The sequence below is a fragment of the Oncorhynchus keta genome, chromosome 37, assembly GCF_023373465.1.
Source record: "Oncorhynchus keta strain PuntledgeMale-10-30-2019 chromosome 37, Oket_V2, whole genome shotgun sequence".
Taxonomy (NCBI): Eukaryota; Metazoa; Chordata; class Actinopteri; order Salmoniformes; family Salmonidae; genus Oncorhynchus; species Oncorhynchus keta.
Window position 1 is genome coordinate 5,059,625 of NC_068457.1, and position 21,149 is coordinate 5,080,773.

Consider the following 21,149-nt stretch of genomic DNA (forward strand, 5'->3'; position numbering starts at 1 on the left):
GCTAACTTATTCCTGGTCAACCACTCTGAAACTAACTGCAGCTTTTTGTTGAGTGTTGCATTCATTTCAGTTGCTGTAGTAGCTGACGTGTATAGTGTTGAGTCATCCGCATACAGTTGAAGTAGGAAGTTTACATACACTTAGGTTGGAGTCATTAAAACTCGTTTTTCAACCACTCCCCAAATTTCTTTTTAACAAACTAGTTTTGGCAAGTCGGTTAGGACATCTGCTTTCTGCATGACACAAGTCATTTTTCCAACAATTGTTTACAGACAGATTATTTCACTTACCATTCACTGTATCACAATTCAAGTGGGTTAGAAGTTTAAATATACTAAGTTGACTGTGACTTTAAAAAGCTTGGAAAATTCCAGAAAATGATGTCAAGCTTCTGATAGGCTAATTGACATTATTTGAGTCAATTGGAGGTGTACCTGTGGATGAGCGTGGTTCCTTCAGGCGTTTGGAAGGCCTACCAGGCGTATTTCAAGGCCTACCTGCAAAGTGCCTCTTGACATCATTGGAAAGTCAAAAGAAATCAGCCAAGACCTCAGAACATTTTTTGTAGACATCCACAAGTCTGGTTCATCCTTGGTAACTATTTCCAAACGCCTGAAGGAACCACGTTCATCTGTACAAACAATAGTACACAAGTATAAATACCATGGGACCACGCAGCCGCCATACCGCTCAGGAAGGAGACACGTTCTGTCTCCTAGAGATGAATGTACTTTGGTGTGAAAAGGGCAAATCAATCCCAGAACAACAGCAATGGACGTTGTGAAGATGATGGAGGAAACTGGTAAAGAATTGTCTATATCCACAGAAAAATGTGGATATCGACATAACCTGAAAGGCTGCTCAGCAAGGAAGAAGCCACTGCTCCAAAACCGCCATTAAAAAGCAACTGCACATGGGGACAAAGATCGTACTTTTTGAAGAAATGTCCTCTGGTCTGATGAAACAAAAATAAAACTGTTTGGCCATAATTACCATCGTTATGTTTGGAGGAAAAAGGGGCAGGCTTGCAAGTCGAAGAACACCATCCCAGTCGTGAAGCACGGGATGGCAGCATCATGTTGTGGGGGTGCTTTGCTGCAGGAGGGACTGGAGCACTTCACAAAATAGATAGCATCATGAGGTAGGAAAATGTTGTGGATATATTGAAGCAACATCTCAGGACATAAGTCAGGATGTTAAAGCTTGGTCGGAAATGGACTTCCAAATGGACAATGACCCCAAACATACTTCCAAAGTTGTGGCAAAATGGCTTAATTAAGGAAAACAAAAGGCAAAGTATTGGAGTGGCCATCACAAAGCCCTGACCTCAATCCTTGAGAGAATATGTGGGCAGAGCTTAAAAAGCGTGTGCTCTGACTCAGTTACAACATCTCTGTCAGGAGGAATGGTGCAAAATTCACCCAATTTATTGTGGTAAGCTTGTGGAAGGCTACCCAAAATGTTTGACCCAAGGTAAACAATTTAAAGGCAATGCTACCAAATACTAATTGAGTGTATGTACACTTCTGACCCACTGTGAATGTGATGAAATAAATAATAACTGAAATAATTAATTCGCTGTACTATTATTCTTACATTTGCCATTCTTAAAATAAAGTGGTGATCCTAACTGACTTAAAACAGGGAATTTTTATTAGTATTAAATCTCAGTAATTGTGAAAAACTGAGTTTAAATGTATTTGGCTAAGGTGTATTTTTACTTCCGACTTCAACTGTACCTACATAATGGATGACACAATGGAATATCTTTCCTCCACCCAAGTGGAATTATATTTGAACTATTTTAAAGGAATCATTAAAACGATAACATTTAAGCACAATATATTAATTCTAAAACATATTCCCATTACATAATGGAAAACACTATTATAATCCATAGTGAATTATTAAAAACTCAAACCTCAAAGTCTGATAAAGCTGATGCTGATAAAACCTTAAAATGGAACTATGCAAAACAAGAAAACACACTGACAGTGGAGAAGTGTTGGAAACCTCTATCAAATACTTGGGTGTTCGATAACCCATTCTGGAAATAGATTTTTCGGAGGCGAAAGAAACACGCATCTGTTCAGGCGAGTTGCTGGCTAGCGGAGTAGAACACTTGAAAGAGAAAAGGAGAGCCGCATCCTCTAAGAGCTCCTATGCAATATTTTAATAATCAATGTTTCACACAGAACGCTATGCTTTCTGATATACAATAGATAAATAAATACAATGAGAGCTGCCCTAAAATAATAGATACACGTTCTAACGCTCTAACAAAGCACTCCCAGTACACTATATGCTCGTCGAACATCTCATTCCAAAATCATGGGCATTAATATGGAGTTGGTGTCCCTTTGTTGCTATAACAGCCTCCACTCATCTGAGAAGGCTTTCCACTAGATGTTGGTACATTGGTATGGGGATTTACTTCCACTCAGCCATGAGCATTAGTGCGGTGGGGAAGTGATGTTGGGTGATTAGGCTCGCAGTCGGCATTCCAATTCATCCCAAAGGTGTTCGATAGGGTTGAGGTCAGGGCTCTGTGCAGCCCAGTCAAGTTCTTCCACACTGATTTCGATAAACCATTCCTGTATGGACCTCGCTTTGTGCACCGGGGCATTGTCATGGGGCACTGAAACAGGAAATGACCTCCCCTAAACTGTTGCCACAAAGTTGGAGGCACAGAATCATTTAGAATGTCATTGTATGCTGTAGCGTCAAGATTTCCCTTCACTGGAACTACGGGGCTTAGCCCGAACCATGAAAAACAGCCCCAGACCATTATTATCTTCCACCAAATTTTACAGTTGGCACTATGCATTCAGGCATTCTCCTGGCAGATTCATCCATCGGACTGCCAGATGGTGAAGCTTGATTCATTACTCCAGAGAACACGTTTCCATTGCTCCAGAGTCCAATGGTGGTGAGTTTTACACCAGTCCAGCCGACGCTTGGCATTGCGCATGGTGATCTTAGGCTTGTGTGCTGCTGCTCGGCCATGGAAACCGATTTCATAAAGCTCCTGACAAACAGTTATTGTGCTGATGTTCATCCTGAGGCAGTTTGGAACTCGGTATTGAGTGTTTCAACCGAAGACAGATGATTTTTACGTGCTTCAGCACTTGGCGGTCCCGTTCTGTGAGCTTGTGTGGCCACTTCTCGGCTGAGCCGTCCAATGACGATGCCACATTGAAAGTCACTGAGCTCTTCAGTAAGTCCATTCTACTGCCAATGTTTGTCTATGGAGATTGCATGGCTGTGTGCTTATTTTTATACACCTGTCAGCAGCAGGTGTGGCTGAAATAGCCGAATCCACATATTGAAGGGGTGTCCATATACTTGTGTACATATAGTGTATATACTATGTCGTCAAAACCAGACTTTACAAAGCAAAGAGGGCTACACTAGTAATTATAATTATATAGGGGACAATGGAGTCTTAAAACAGAGGTTGTAGGGGGATGACAGTGTGGTGATGTGGGAATATATGAGGAAACATAGTGCGAGGCAGGGGGTGAAAGGACATAGTCATGGGGCGCAGGCTCGGTCGTGCCATGACAGAAATTGGGTCTTGGTAAATAAAGGGAGAGTGACTGTGTGGGCAAACCTCTACCCCCAGTGGCAGGTGAGTGAAGGGGAGGATAGGCGACATGAGTAGGGGCTGTGGCTGGAGAAAGTCAGCATGGTGCTGCAGGAAAGTCTGGTGGATGGTGATGGAGGTAGATAATGGTAGAGGAAGTTGTACAGGGTGTAGTACTATGGGGGAGGACACAGGGATGTGCGGGCTGGCTAAAACTGGTTTCAGTTTGTCAGGGAACGTTTGATAGTCCATAGCCTTCCTGTGGGCTTGGATATGTTGGAGGCAATGCTTCTCCAGTCTGTCCAGTGTGGACCTGTAACAGTCCTTTGAGTTAAATGATTCCTGCTCTAATTTTGTGTAGCTAGCATTCAAGGTCTCTGACATTTTCCCATTGCCTATTGGTAGAAAGCCATCACTCTTACTGTGAAAGTTGGGCTGATCTGGGCTCATCACAGACTTATGTGCAACAATAACATCTGAGCCCTTAGCTCCGGAATCAAAAATATACCTCTTGAGATCTGACCCATTGATCTGGCCTTTGCAGCTGGATCTGACATTTACACTGTCAATACTCTTCTCAAGTGCATCAGGGTTCAATTTATCCTCAGGTCCAGGGGAGTCAGAGCCAGTGCATGGGCTAAGGCCATTTGCTCCTCGACTCTGCTCATATCTCTCTCCACAGCTCACGTCAGCCACTGAACTCTGATGAGCTCCACATGCCCTTCTCCTCCTTCTTCGCCTCTTGTTTGGTTTATGCAAAGAGTTCACACAAGTACTACCGACAGTTTGGTCATCCATAGTCCTTTTTCGACATCTTCCACCTTCCTGTAACAGTGATTCAGGGAGTGGCTGGTGTTTTAAGAGTGTAGGACATATTTTATTCGTCTGGTCTGCACTTGTGATGACCGGGTTGGTCTGGAGAGATCCACAGTTGAGAGATGTGTGTTCTATGGCATTTATGTGTTTGGACTGCTGATTGCGCATATTGCCCTCGTTGATCTGTCCTGGACCCTGGAGAGCCTCATCAGAGTGGGCCAGACTAGCTGCTGTGCCATTCACACACTCTGCCAATGCCTGCCTCACAACACCTGCTGTGTCTCTGTAAGTTTCAATTCTCCCCTCGTTGCCCTCAATTGAGGGTGATTGCTTGGGCTCGTCTGGCTGAAATTGTTTTGCACTGCTATCACTTATTTGGTCATCAAGTCTTTCAAAATGATTGGGAAGTGTCAGGCAATTACCAAATCTTTCTGTTGCCCCTTCATATCTGTCACCCCCCTGGTGAGTCATCCGTCTGTGCCCCTGCCGCCTTCTCCTCCTCTGGCTTGTGCTACAACACCTGCGTGTGTCCACAGCCATAGCTGTGTGTGTCAAGCTTGTGGTTGCCAACTGTGCTGAATAATTGCAACACTGCTCATCCTTTCTGATGAGTGTGTTGCTTGGCTCCTCGCAACCATGACTTTTAGGCCTCTCGCAATCCTCCTGAGCAAGGATGCACTCTGGGCTTGGCAAGCTCTTAAACAGCTCACGTGTTTCCAGGGTTGCTTCATCGCTGTAGGACTTCTTAGCTAATTCAGCTGATTTCTCGACATCTCTTTCCACCACTCTGCAGCCAGCATCTTTAGTGGAGGCTCTGAAGTCAAAATGGAGTGGGTTGCAGCTGAAGGAAATAGATGGACTTGTCCTGGTGAATGTCAACATCTCAGAGGGCCACTGGAGCACCGTTTTCCCATTTCTACTGAGGATAGAGTAGAAAGGTTTACATGGCCTTGCAACTGTCCATTTCTCATCCTCTGACACACGTAGATCTTTGTCTTGTGGTTGAGTGTAAATTGCTTCATTCGAATGATTAGCGCAGTTCGACAATGGGTGTCCTCCCTTATGGGAGACATTATCTGCTAACAGGATTTTGTCAGGCTCTGTCCTCTGTCCTTGTTCCAACTCAGTTTCCTGTCTTCGTTCAGCCAAGTTGCTTTTTAGACTTCCCTGCACCATGTCCTGTTCACAGTCATCTAATGTGTTTGAACGGGAGAGAAACATGGAAGATTGGACTGTGCAGGGAAAAGCCACATCCTCAGAATAAACGAGGATGGTGCACAAATCAGCTGGGGGCATCGAGCCGTCTGACCCCGGTGGTGCATTGGTTAACCCCTGAACCTGTGAGCCTGCAATGTGAATCTTCCCCTTGTTATGCAGAGCCTTCTCGCTGGCAGGGGGGCTGGGGGAGTCGAGGCCAGTGGGAGGCCGTGGGGAGTTGAGCTGCACACTGAGCCTCTGTCTACATGCATGCCTGCTTGACCCGTCCTCCCCGGCCTGGCAGAACACCGCCGCCGAAGACTCCAGCTTCAGAGAGGCCTTTTTAGGGAAGGAGAAAGATATTTTTTGGCCACACTTTCCGGCCACAGTGCTGGGAGTTTGCTGGGCCTGAATGGTGCTGGTGTTATCTGCAAGTGTGTCTAAGGTGACGTTTGGACACATTGTGTGTTCCTGGGTGCTGTTCTGTGGCCGGCTGCTGGCTCTGTCACCACGGGCTCCCCTGTAGCCTCCCTCCACGGCCACAGTGGTGGATCGGAACATGGGTCCACTACCAGGTACGCTGCACAGAAAGGAGTTGACACTAGAATCAGTATGATAGCAGCCAACATCCAAAAATCAACACCAAAAACAACTGGTGACGATGAGTATGTTTACATGCACAATAATAATTATATATTAAACTGATTATGGCAGAAGGCAGAGTATGGCATTAGTCATGCAAACACCTTACTCTGCTTATCGTAATCGGCGTAAGGTCATAATCAAAGTAAACATACACCGATTTAAAACACCTGGTTTTCATACAAACTGTATATGTCTGAACTCAGAATCAAATAGTGTTATTGTTATTATAACACAATAACATGGTCACTGTGGTAGAACGTTTATTTTGATTGCCGATTTTCTGCATTTATCAAAAGTCCCATCAAGCAGCCAGATTTGAGATGTGTCCATGTAAACATAATTGTTAGGGAAATTGTTCTTCTTGCAAAGCAGGACATGTCCTAAATGAACTATTATATTAACTAGACTATCCACACTACTATCACATTGTGTGCATGTAACCGTGCTCATCGTCTTATTCATCCCCCCAAAAATAAATACATCTAACATGTATTTTGATAGGTATTTTAACTTACGTAAATTACAATTCCAACTCGTTCTAAAACTAATTTACAGCCTGTTGCAATTCTGTCATATAGGGACACATACGAATCCATTGGCTGTTCCACCCACCGTTGGCCCTCCAGCCGCTGTTCGGCCAGCTCATGTAAACGTCTTAGTGCTCTCTCTTGCTTTCTGCCATCCTTCTTGGATTTGGAGGACACGTTCCGGGCAAACTCCCGCTGCTTCAGCTCTTTCAGTCTCTGGCAGAGAGAAGAAATATCACCAGACTCATTATCTACTGTACAGAGTCAGCCATTGGAGTAGCTTACTTTTCCGGCCAAACTAATTGAATTAAGTGATATTACTCTTTCAGATCATTTTTTATTTCCTTAGATGGTCCTCTCCAATATAAGGCATTGGATCCCAATGGAGAGATCATTTCTCTATGGAGAAGGTTTTAAACTAACTGTACAGTATCAGACAGCCACCCACAGTGCTGTAAATCTCCGGAGGCACGTGTTGTAAGAATATTATATGTGCACATTTTATGCCACAACAAACTCACATCTCATTCATTCACGTTGGCTAACCTTATCCAACGTATTCTAAATCAGCAATCCTGACGTTCACTAATTGGTTACCATATCCTTACAGTTAACCGTACAACTGTTTTTAGTTCAACGAAAGCACATATCAAAACAAGACAATATTGCAGTGATTGGGAAAATGAGGTTTATTGATCACATTGCTTCACAATTTACAACAGTGGAACAGAAGTTATACAATCCATTTTCCACAACTGTTGTGTGACAAACCAAGGACGTGGTGGACCATAAACACAAATGCAGATTATGCACATTTTGCAATTAGCGTTTATGCCCCTAGTGTTCGTTAAATAAGTGTTTAGCGTTGCTCGCCACAACTATTGTGTGTACAACTGTTGTTACCCCTGAGTGAACTAACCCTACATTTGACATAATATATCTTTATTTTTCACCTAATAGAATAGATCATCTATAGGGTTCTATAATTACCCAAACCCACGAATGGCTCCACCTTATGTATTCTACACAGGCTCTTTTGTATTACACACAACTCAGCAAGGCTATGTGACCTTACCTCTTTGAAGTACTCTGGTGGTTGCATTTAGAGTGACTGGGTCACAAAGCCAGAAGATTATTTGTATGCATCCGAGATCATTTTGTCATGTTAAGTAGCCTCTTCTCTCAGGATTATCGAGCAGAGGGGCCAGGCAATTAATGTGCTGGGCTTACAGTATAGGACGAGCCTGTCCAATAGACACATGTTATTGAGCTTCTACTTCTTGCAGGCTCTCCAAAATGTTTAGCCTTTTCATTCTACAAGTGAGGTGTAGGTACAAGTGACTATTGATGCAAACGTTGCCCTCGAAGGTAGAATGTAATGTAGATAAATGACTGTATATGCAGACACAATCTTTTGTTCAGCCAAATGTCATAGTCTTTACATTACTTATTAATATATTATACAACAGGTGGGTCTAATCCTGAATGCTGATTGGTTAAAATCGCATTACATCCTGTGTCTATTCCACAAGTTACCACCGGCTTAATCTTTTAAAATGCCTATTTACTCTATTCCATCTGACTGTGCAATCCAATCCAGCACAGCCAGGCACTTTATACACTTGATCTCCACTATAAAAAGCATCTAGACATTATCTCACATTCCTTTTGAACTAACATTTAGTTTTCAACAGCCGAGATTTGAAAAAACCTTGCTCTCTGTCTCTCCGACTTTTGCAACATTATTTCAATATTCAAATTCGATCTCCAGCTGTCCCATAGTAATGAACGGAACAGACAGGAACAGACGTTTCCCACCCAGTCGAAATCATGAATCAGCTAGCATCATGATTGATTATATACTTTAAAAAATACCTAAAGTTCGATTAGGAAAGTTGTTTGGACAAAGATTACAGGTAACTTATTAGATATTTTGTAGTCATGTTGCGCAAGTTGGAACCGGTGTTTTTCTGAATCAAACGCGCCAAATAAATGGACATTTTGGAGATATAACGATGGAATTTATCAAACAAAAGGACCATTTATGATGTTTATGGAACATATTGGAGTGCCAACAGAGTAAGATCTTCAAATGTATGGCATGAATTATATAATTATTTCTGAGTTTTGTGTCGCGCCTGGTGGGTTGAAATGTGAATGGGTTAAACATTTCGGGTAGCCTTCCACAAGCCTCCCACAATAATTTGGGTGAATTTTGACCCATTCCTCCTGACAAAGCTGGTGTAACTGAGCCAGGTTTGTAGGTCTCCTTGCTCACACACACTTTTTCAGTTCTGCCCACAAATCTTCTCTAGGATTGAGGTCAGGGCTTTGTGAGTCAATACCTTGACTTTGTTTTCCTTAAGCCATTTTGCCACACCTTTGGCAGTATGCTTGGGGTCAATGTCCATTTGGAAGACCAGTTTGTGACCAAGCTTTAACTTCATTAAGGATGTCTTGAGATGTTTCTTCAATATATCCACATAATTTTCCTACCTCATGGTGCCATCTATTTTGTGAAGTGCACGAGTCTCTCCTGCAGCAAAGCACCCCCACAACATTATGCTGCCATCCCCGTGCTTCACGGTTGGGATGGTGTTCTTCAGCTTGCAAGCCTCCCCCTTTTTCCTCCAAACATAAAAATGGTCATTACTTTTGTACTTTTGTATGAAAAGTACGATCTTTGTCTCCATGTGCAGTTGCAAACCGTAGTCTGGCTTTTTCATGGCGGTTTTGGAGCAGTGGCTTCTTCCTTGCTGAGTGGCCTTTCAGGTTATGTCGATATAGGACTCGTTTTACTGTGGATATAGATACTTTTGGACCTGTTTCCTCCAACATCTTCACAAGGTCCTTTGCTGTTGTTCTGGGACTGATTTGCACTTTTCGCACAAAAGTACGTTGATCTCTCGGAGACAGAATGCATCTTCTTCCTGAGCGGTATGACGGCTGCATGGTCCCATGGTGTTTATACTTGCGTACTATTGTTTGTGCCGATGAACGTGGTACCTTTAGGTGTTTGTAAATTGCTCCCAAGAATGAACCAGACTTGTGGAGGCCTACAGTGTTTTTCTGAGGTCTTGGCTGATTTATTTTGATTTCCCATGATGTCAAGCAGAGGCACTGAGTATGAAGGTAGGCCTTGAATACATCCAGCTTCTAAAGCTATGACATAATTTTCTGGAATTTTCCAAGCTTTTTAAATTCACAGTCAACTTAGTGTATGTTAACTTCTGACCCACTGGAATTGTGATACAAGTGAAATAATCTGTCTGGAAACAATTGTTGGAAAAATTACTTGTGTCATGCACACAGTAAATGTCCTAACTGACTTGCCAAAACGGCGGTTGAAAAACGAGTTTTAATGACTCCAACCTAAGTGTATGTAAACTTCCGACTTCAACTGTACACTTGCAAGTTCCACGCATATGATGAAGCATCATCACAGGCGTCCCAGATCTTGTTTCCATATTTTGTGGGCTTGATTCCATATTTTGCAGGTTTAGACGGTATGTCCTACCTGAAGGGGCAGCGGCCCCAAAATGGCATAAACTGCTCATCAACAGTAACGTTGGCCCAGGGTTGTAAAACCGTGGAAGGCGGTCCACCCACTTGTCCCATACTGACCTGATTGCAGCTAGCTTGTCTCTCTTCCTCCGAGCTGGTCTGCTGTCTCGGTTATCGAAGCGGCTAATCCTTGAAATAATGTGGACGTTTTCCAGAGACATTGTTGCACAGATGTCAGTTTCTGCATCCCACAGGGATTCAAACCCACTTCCCTGGCATTTCAAGTGCCATGCTCTACCAACTGAGCTTCAAAGGACCACACACTTTGTTGAAGGCATGAACATGAATCCCCTTTAGTGGAATAATGTGTTCACTGTAGTTCAGTGTTTCCCAAACTCAGTCCTGGGGACGCCAAGGGATGCACATTTAGTTTTTTTGCCCTAGCACTACACTGCTGATTCAAATAATCAAAGCTTGATGATGAGTTCATTATTTGAATCAGCTGTGTAGTGCTAGGGCAAAAACCAAAACATGCACCCATTGGGGTGCCCAGGACAGGGTATGAGAAAAGCTGCTGTGGGCAAAGGGGGATATAAATGTGTACACTGTAGTAAATGGGGAAAATGCTCATTCAGGGCACAGGTCAAATATTTTTCGCAGGTTAAGCAAGTCATGCAAATACTGTAGTATTTGGAAGAACAAACACCTTTTTATCCCCTCATATTCATCTGATATGTACTTTGAAATCAAATATGCCCTTTTTTTTGGGAGATGTTGATGTTTTCTTTGTCATTCGTAGATTATATATTTTTTTCATTTGGCAACGTTGAAATGTAACTAGTCTGAATGAAATGCATGGTAGGAGGTATTAGGTGCACCATACCTGTTTGTGAGCATGGTCGTAAGAGTTGATGTGGTTGTCAAACTCCTGATGCTTGTAGTACTGCTTGTCACACAGCTCACAGTAGAAGTTAGCCTTCAGGTCCTCAAGTGCCTCGGCCATAGTCCTCTCCTTCTGTGAGTAATCCTGGTCAGAGAAAATTTAGAAAAAATGCTAAACTCAATAATATATCACTAGCTAGGTTTCCATCCAATTTCAAGTGAATATTCAAAAATGTGCATGAACTAATATGCACCTTTTCCCACCAGCGATGTGTTTCCATCAAACAGACTTATTGGGGAAAAAAAGTCTGTACGTGATCACGTAGTGCACATGACAATAATGTTTGTGGTTAAATTCCAATGTGACAAATGAAAAATACAAGTTAAATGGGTTTCCATCGCATTCAACTCTGCTGATGGTTTGGTCACAACAACTGTTGGGTTATATAGCAAATGTGCACACACTGGTCTTGGCACGTGCGCTCTAGCCAACAGCTCGCAGATACATGTAGGTTACCTACATTATGAGATAATTATGGAAATATATACATTTATACAATAGTTACCCGGAGGAAAATGGAGGAGGGTCCTGCTTTTCAATTTCAGTCAGTGGGAGGGTTTAGTATTTATTTTTTTTGTCCAGGGGAGGGTCATGTAAATTTGTAGTCGATTACATGTCATATTTCTCAGGGTTTGAGAATCAGTTGCTTATTAAAGTATCTCATGTGTGCCCCATGATGCCCCCCATCCTTGATTCTCTGCTGGGCACTCAATATAAGTGTACCTAATGTGGTCTCAATAAAATTATCCATAGCCTATATTTCACTGCTGGGATGGTGTGTATACAAAACTAAGCTACATTGCATTACACTGCAATGGAGAGGCATTCCCAATTATGAGCCCTGACCCGCCCTGCTCTTGCTGATGTGAACCCTTGTGTAGTGCCTAAACAATGACTGTACAGTGGCACTTCAGGAGGTGAGTACATTTGTCATTCAAACGCATATAAATACGTCTGGATTTGACGAGAGCTTTGATCGGCATAAAAATTCAACCCTCATGCTACCTGAGCCTGATAAGCCTTACATTAAATATGTTTCATGAGCCCTACATTAAAAACATTTTATGAGGCCAAGCCCAAAAAAAGCCAAAATAATTGTTCCCTTATCAAATACATGGCATATGATATATAGGCTAACGCACATTATACACTACAGAAAAACATAAAAGCCCATTGATGTAGCTATGCTCTCTTGATAAAATAAATTAAACTAACTCCAGTAAGCTAATCTCTTTGAGTGTTGTCTGTAGTACTGTACTGTACATATTGTATTATATGAGCAGGAATTAAGCACCTTGTTCAAACCATGACGCTGGGAGAGAACATGGGATGCTGGTGCAGGTCATGCAGCCTACAATGTTATATAGCTACTTTGCAACTACTTTTGCATGTTAGCCAACCCTTCCCCTAACCTTAACCCTTTAACCTAACTCCCAACCTTAACCCTAACCCCTTGCCTAGCTAACGTTAGCAAGTTACCTAACGTTAGCCACCTAGCCAATGTTAGCCACAACAAATTGTAATTCGTAACATATAATACAAAATGGATGATGGACATCCACATATTAATACATACCATACAAAACATAACATATCACCCTGAATGGTGTGTCGCTTGTTTACGTACAGAATAATACGAAATAGTCTGAGACCAGGTTGGTCAGCCATGAATAAGACCGTTTGCTGAATGGGTCAAAGTTCTGTTTGTTGAGGACATGGTGATGACCTGGTCATTTATGAAAACACCATGTCTGCTCTGACAGCACCAAACAGTAGATCAATCAGCTTTCTCCTGCCACACCACTTAGTGTACATCAACCCACCCACACTCTCACGCTGTGATAAACCAATATATAGACCAGCATGGCTCTAGCAGTAGAGAGAATCGTTCATACACTCACAAAAGGTCATGTGGGACCAAAAAAAGTTTTGAGAGTTCAAGAATGATCTTACATGACTTTGAAACATCAGTGTTTCAGAGTGAATCAAAGTGAATCATCAGTGAATAATTTATCTCAGTAAAAGAGAATTTAATTATCTCAGTAAAAGAGAAGTAAAGCAATGCATAAGAAGGTAAATGTTTTAAGTGGTTGTGGTACTGACAGAAAAAACAACATTTGAAGTTTATAAGATCACAAGTCACTCAAGTATGGATGTTTCATTCTGGGCGGGAGAATATTTAAAATGTCAGGTTGCTTTTAATCTATTCTCTGCCATCAGGGAATTTAGACTAGAGGCATTTAACCTTGTAGTATTCACACTGTGAAAAGATAATTCTATTATATTCATTATTTATTCATTATTTAATTTGTGGTTGTAATTATATTTGGTCTTTTTCAAGTAGTTACTGATTTCCATATGTTGAATGTTATGAAGACAGCTTTGCACACAGGTATTATGTTTGACTCTTGTATTTCAAAGATGACTGAAATGATTGATTTTACAGCTAACTCAAAGTTATTGCAAACCAAAGATTGCATAATGCCTATGTAACGAGTATTAATATGGTCTTATATATTTCATCTAAATCCTTTCATTTGTTTTTTATTTACCATATCCATGGATTGTGAGTGTATCGATTGCTTTTTGGTATTTTGCTCTGGCCTGCAGTATCTTCAAGTGATTCTGCTGAGGAGAGGTACAGTATGTGTTCACGTGAGTGCAAAAGTACATACGGTATAAACATTTTTAACAAGCAAAATGTCATTGTCATCTATTTCGTTGCATTACAACCTGTAATTTAAATATATTTTTATTTGGATTTCATGTAATGGACATACACAAAACAGTCAAAATTGGTGAAGTGAAATTAAAGATTTCAAAAAATATTGAAAAAAATAAAACATGGAAAAGTGGTGTGGGCATATGTATTCACCCCCTTTGCTATGAAGCCCCCCAAATAAGATCTGGTGCAACCAAATACCTCCAGATGTTATATAATTAGTTAGATTGCACACAGGTGGACTTTATTTAAGTGTCACATGATGTGTCATATGATCTCAGTATATATATATGCCTGTTCTGAAAAGCCCCAGAGTCTGCAACACCACAAAGCAAGGGGCACCACCAAGCAAGCACCACCACCAAGCAAGCACCACCATGAAGACCAAGGAGCTCTACAAACAGGTCAGGAGAAAAGTTGTGGAGAAGTACTGATCAGGGTTATAAAAAAATATCAGAAACGTTGAACATCCCACGGAGCACCATTAAATCCATTATAAAAAAAATGGAAAGAATATGGCAACACAACAAAGATGCCAAGAGAGGGCCGCCTACCAAAACCCATCGACCAGGCAAGGAGGGCATTAATCAGAGAGACCAAAGATAACCCCGAAGGAGCTGCAAAGCTCCACAGCGGAGTATCTGTCCATAGGACCACTTTAAGCCGTACACTCCACAGAGCTGGACTTTACGGAAGAGTGTCAAGAAAAAAGCCAATGCTTAAAGAAAGAAAGAAATAAGCAAAGACGTTTGGTGTTTGCCAAAAGGCATGTGGGAGACTCCCCAAACATATGGAAGAAGTTACTTTGAGTCAAATGAGATTAAAATGTAGCCTTTTTTTTCATCATTACTTTGGAGTAATGGTATTATTTCAAATACATTTTTTAGATCCCTTGAATGTACACTATCTGTTTTGATTCTGAGGAGATGTATGCACTGTGTGCAGCATTGAGGTTCACCATTCATTGTATTGCATGTATTTAATCCAATCCAGATGAATAAAGGACCAGAAACCGGCAACTAGCAGACTGATGTGGAGCTACGTTCCTCTGGTCCACTTTCTCGGTCAATCCAGACAATTTTTCTCCCGGTAAAATGATAAATGATCTACCTTGCTTTTTCAATGTGCGCTCATTTACTTGTGTGGCTGCCAGCCAAATTGTGTTGCACTTCTGTTGTCATCTGATTAAAATGTTCTGCCGACTGTGTTGCTCTACTGTGTTTTGTGTTTAAGAGAACTGTAGATGCAAGTTCCTGATCACTATATTAAAGCAACAAAAACACTTAACTTTCATTATAAAATGCGACCCCCAGCTGGACTGACCTGCTCCTGCCTTCTCCCTTTATGTTATTTACAAACAAACATGTGGCTGGCTCAACTGTTCTGGGGAACTCTGGTACGCTTTATGTTAAAATAATGTTCAAAGTGAAATGGAGAACGCTTTATCTCCTAAAGTATTGCACAAGTTGACTGCAGGTATTTACTTAAAAGTAGCTCCTTAATATGAAAATGTCTTGAAACACTTTAAAATAAATAATTTTATTGGAAAAACCATCCCGTGGCTATTTACAAATACCCTGACATATGGTATACCACCCAAACCAAACGTTAACACATTGTCTGGCCAAATCCCATAATTTTGATCAATACAGAATTAATTTAGACAGAGAAATTGCAACCCCATGTTGCCCCAAAAATCTATCTGACCCAATGCAACCTCCAAAGCAAATTGATACATTTGCCAAAACTGCAGGCGACAGAGATTATGGAGTGTGTTGCCATTTTAGTTTTGGAGTGTGGTGCCGTCTGTAGATTATGGAGTGTGTTGCTGTTTTAATTCCGGAATATTTTGCTGTCTGTTAGTTGTCAGTCAAACTGTGCAAAACTGAAATAAGTTTAAGCGTTACTTCAGAGTGGGATGTGTTAAACTTAAGGTTAGGCATTAAGAGAGGTTATGGTTAGGGATAAAGTTTGGGATAGGCTTAAAACAAAGCCAAGCATTGGGATCGAACATGTGATGCTAGGAGCTGTAGCTCATGATTTAAGCTTATCACCAAACCCATCCCTAATGCCCTAGCTTGACTAGATGGTAACATGTTGTCCCTAGTGGACGGTTGGAAATTGCCATGCCATAACTTCATTCCAAAAATGGCCGGACAGCCCATATTCCACTGAAGTTTGGGCTGATTCCACCATCTGTGTATGATACTACGAGCTAATCCTTATTAATTAACATATTGAAAACAGCAATGAAAAGATGTCTCATTGATTTTAAAGTTGAATAAAAAAGTTTTTACTGGACAATTACTACACAACGGTTAGGCCTAGTTCCTCTTTTTGGTGTTTAATTATTTGTAGTGGAGAGACTGTTACCACTGTTAGTGTAGTAGATGGGGGGGGGGGGATCTGTGAAACTCAAGCCTCAGCCTGAATTATCACTGATTGCACCACTAAAAACTGAACATTTGGTGGTGTGATGGGTTGTAAAGCTTCAGGAGGGTTATCACGTGTTTGCAAGGCAGATGTCCCAAGTTCGAACCAGTTACTGTAGGTGCCAGATCATGGGGAAGTGGTCCTCACTAAGCAAGCAGTGTAATGTTCTTTACAATTGTACGCGTGGACTTGGATCTACAGTTGCGCTCAGCTCAACTGCTGGGGTCACCGTGGAGTGTGATTGGGGGGTGAATGTAGCAGACAGAGATCTGGGAAACTCAGTCCATCTCTATGATGAAGATCAATGTCAGAACCAAGTCCCTTTATTGTTATCTGGCTCACTTATGTTGACAGGTAACACTTTATTTAACCATGTCATAACCAGTGGCGACCCCCCATTCAGAGCAAGTGGGGCAGATATCACATATCAGTTTGCAAACAATGTAAAAATGCAAAATGTTATTTGAGTCAATAAAGCCGCATACAAACATGGTCTCTCTTTTGTTTTCTTGAGTAAGACAGCTTCATAATGCAGGTGTTTCAACCTAGCTCAGTGCTTTCTGTGGTGGTGGGGCAGCCAGCGGAATATATGAAGCGTAGTGGTTGGTAATGTTCTCTAGTTGCGCTGTGATTGGCTCAGTGTTCTGTCACTCATGGGGACAAAAAAGTGTTAAACAAATCAAAATATATTTTATATTTGAAATTCTTCTAAGTAGACACCCTTTGCCTTGATGACAGCTTTGCACATTCTTGGCATTCTCTCAACCAGCTTCACCTGGAATGATTTTCAACCGTCTTGAAGGAGTTTTTGAGCACTAGGTGCCTGCTTTTCCTTCACTCTGCTGACCAACGCATCCCAAACCATCTCAATTGGGTTGAGGTCAGGTGTTTGTGGAGGCCAGGTCATCTAATGCAGCACTTCTTTGTCAAGATACATCTCACAAAAACACGGTGATTGGAACCAAAAATCTCAAATTTGGACTCATCAGACCAAAAGACAGATTTCCACTGGTCCACTATGTCTATTGCTCGTGTTTCTTGGCCCAAGCAAGTCTCTTATTTGTGTCATTTTAGTAGTGGTTTCTCTGCAGAAATTTGACCATGAAGGACTGATTCACGCAGTCTCCTCTGAACAGTTAATGTTGAGATGTGTCTGTTACTTGAACTCTGAGGCATTCATTTGGACTCTCATGAGGCTGGTAACTCTAATGAATTTATCCTCTACAGAGGTAACACTGGGTCTTCCATTCCTGTGGTGGTCCTCATGAGAGCCAGTTTCATCATAGTGCTTGATGGTTTTTGCGACTGCACTTGAAGAAACTTTAAAATTTCTTTACAATTTCCGCATTGACTGACCTTCATGTCTTAAGGATGGACTGTCCTTTCTCTTTGCTTATTTGAGCTGCTATTGCAATAAAATGGACTTGATCTTTTACCAAATAGGGCTATCTTCTATATAGCACTCCTACCTTGTCACAACACAACTGATTGGCTCAAACGCATTAACTTCTTAAGGTATAGGGGGCAGCATTTTCACTTTTGGATAAATAGCGTGCCCAATTTCAACATCCTGCTACTCATGCCAGGAATATAAGATATGCATATTATTAGTATATTTGGATAGACAACACTCTGAAGTTTCTAAAACTGTTTGAATAATGTCTGCGAGTATAACAGAACTTGTGTAGCAGGCAAAAAACGGAGGACTAACCGTTCAGATTTGTTTTTTGAGGTCTCTGTCTGTTCAGTGAGTTCTCATTGGCAAACGATATTTCTTAGGAACCTGTTTTCAGTTCCTACCGCTTCCACTGGATGTCACCAGTCTTATTCATTTGTGCAATGAAGAAATAGGTCATCTAGGAACTGGGTAGATGTGAAAAGGAGCATGGTTTGTTGTCTTTCTGTATTGAACACAGATAGACCCGTCTACAATTTGATCGATTATTAACGTTTAAAAATACCTAAAGTTGTATTTCAAAAGTAGTTTTGGCAAAGTTTACAGGCAACTTGTGAAATATTTTGTAGTGGCGTTTTTTGGAAGCTGTTTTTTCTGGATCAAACGCGTCAAATAAATGGACATTTGGATAATCTAACAAAAGGACCAATTGTGATGTTTATGGGACATATTGGAGTGCCAACAAAAGAAGCTCGTCAAAGGTAATGCATGTTTTATATTTTATTTCTGCGTTTTGTGTAGCGCCTGCAGGGTTGAAATATGCTACACTCTTTGTTTACTATTGTGCTATCATCAGGTAATAGCTTCTTATGCTTTCGCCGAAAAAGCCTTTTAAAAATCGGACATGTTGGCTGGTTTCACAACGAGTGTAGCTTTAATTGAGTATCTTACATGTGTGATTTAATGAAAGTTTGATTTTTACATCATTTTTTTTTGTTGCTGCGCTGCATTTTCCCTGTTTTTGCCCAAGTTGGACGCAACCATCGCTTATCCTAAGAAGGAGAGAAATTACACAAATTCATTTTTAACAAGGCATGTGCTAATTGAAATGCATTCCAGGTGACTACCTCATGAAGCTGGTTGAGAGAATGCCAAGAGTGTGCAAAGCTGTCATCAAGGCGAAGGGCTACTTTAAAGATTCTCAAATCTCAAATATATTTTGATTTGTTTAATCCTTTTTTGGTTGCTACATGATTCCATATGTGTTATTTCATAGTTTATGTCTTCACTATTATTCTACAAAGTAGAAAATAGCAAAAATAAAGATACATTCTGGAATGAGTTGGTATGTCCAAACCTCTCACTGGTACTGTATATATTAGGTCTCTTTCACAAGGGAGCCCTACAAAGATTTATAAAACAACTCTTCAAGTTGCAATATAGTCAAGGTATAATGTGAAGGAGTTTGTAGAGCAGTGGTTCCCAACCAGGAGTACTTGGCCTATATACTTGAGGTCTACTGGTAAAATGCACATGATGGGGTACTTCAGGAGTACTCTAGGCAGAGCAAAATTCAACTGGTGGTACTGTAAGTGAAAAATGTAAGCGAAAATTACTCCTCTGTGTTTGGAAATAATGAATTTTTTTCCAAGCACATACCCATTGAAACCTGTCAACAATGGCAGTAGTAAAGTGGTTCTACACCACATAATCAATTTTTGTAGGCTGTGTGGCAATTTGTTTTGCTCTCACACTCAATCAGATTGTGGTTGAATTTTGTGACTGAGGTGTTGGTATTCTATTATAGCCCTTACACGGGGAAAAAGAGCATGATGGAATTGAATAGAGCTTCCGTCCCCGAGAGAACATTGTATTACAAACTCAATAATGTCTGGTCTTTCACTCCACTGTAATGCTTTCCTCTGAAAGGGCTAAAGAGAACAGAGCTTTAAAAAAAATCACTCAGGTGCTGGCTTCTCCTGAGTGCTTAACCCTTGTGTTGTCTTAAGGGTAAAAAAAAATGACCTGCCACTATGTATAACAGCAGAGAAACCCCCCTAAAATGTTTTATTTTTTTACTTGAAATTTGATGACTTTTCCTAGAGTGACCCCAACATTAGAAAAAGTGAAACATTACCATTGTCAATATTCCCATAAAACCTGTACACCACCAGAGTACAAATATTGTCATAGGGTCATTTTCCCCGGCAGTTCTAAAATCATTTACGCATGTATGCACGCAACGCACGCACGCATGCACGCACGCACGCACACACACACACACACACACACACAATGAGGAATTGAGATTTATGTGTGCTACTGATTGAACTCCTGTAGAGGAAGATCAGCATGGTTGGCACAGTTAGAAAGAGCAAGCCTGAGCTCCCCCTGCACTCCTCGCAACACGGGAGAGAGAGGCCTTCTCATCAAAGTTTGGCTTCACCCCCACCACCACTATAGTTTTTTACCTCCCAAAGAGGAACAAGAATGTGGTCCTACAGAGCACACCACAGGAAATGGCTGAGATCAGTAATCGTGAGGACAGGAAGCCAGCCATCATCCTGGACTACAACCACAACAAAGGAGGTGTGGAGAACCCGGACAAGGTGATTGGAACTTACAGCTGCAGGAGGATGACTGCCCGCTGGCCCCTGGTCATCTTCCATAACATCATTGATGTGTCCTCATACAATGCCTTCGTGATTTGGAACAAGATCAACCCTACCTGGATGCCTGATATAAGCGGAACAAGAGGAGGGTGTTTCTGGAGCAGCTGGGAAAGACACTTGTAACTCCACACATTCAAAGAAGGGAGCGCCTCCCCCGCACAGCAGCCTCTGCAACGCTTGTGAAAGCTTTTCAAGGGGCTGAATCTTGTCCTGATCCACCTGTGGCTGCAGCTGGTGCAGGCAAGAGGAAGAGATGCCAATTCTGCCACCCAAAGAAGGACTGTAAAACAAACACTATGTGCTGCACGTGAGAAATACATTTGCAAAGTCCATGCACACTCCCATGCATACTGTCCTACATGTGCTAATTAGAGTTGATTGATTTATGTTCTTCACATTTTTGTTTTGTATCTATTATCTTATTTTATTCTTATTTATTGTTGTTGTTTATACACCCTGTGGGTGGGGAAATGGTTAAAAAATGGGAGAAGACTAGTATTTTGTAGTTGAATTCTTAATTGTACAGTGTATATAGGAATATATCACTATGTTGCAAAACAAGTTCAAGACTGTTATTGTTTCCTACAATAAAATTCATTCAAACTACTATCTGCAATTTTCTGCACATTTCTTAGGCTATACAAGTGCTATCGGTTGAGTTTTTTTTTTACACCTCTGCAATACCTTTAGCAATAATAATAATAAACC

The 21,149-nt window shown here is 41.3% G+C and overlaps 1 protein-coding gene across 1 annotated transcript in view; it reads right to left on the bottom strand.

Annotated features, from left to right (window-relative positions):
• Positions 1–3,445: 3,445 nt before the first annotated feature.
• Positions 3,446–21,149, bottom strand: part of LOC118369966 (zinc finger protein 804A-like) — a 69,740-nt gene continuing 52,036 nt past the window's right edge. The window contains exons 2-4 of the mRNA XM_035754726.2: positions 11,159–11,302; positions 6,857–6,987; positions 3,446–6,179 (exon numbers count right to left, since the gene is read on the bottom strand). Coding sequence (XP_035610619.2) covers positions 3,446–6,179; positions 6,857–6,987; positions 11,159–11,302 — 3,009 coding nt within the window. The remainder of the gene's footprint in view (positions 6,180–6,856; positions 6,988–11,158; positions 11,303–21,149) is intronic.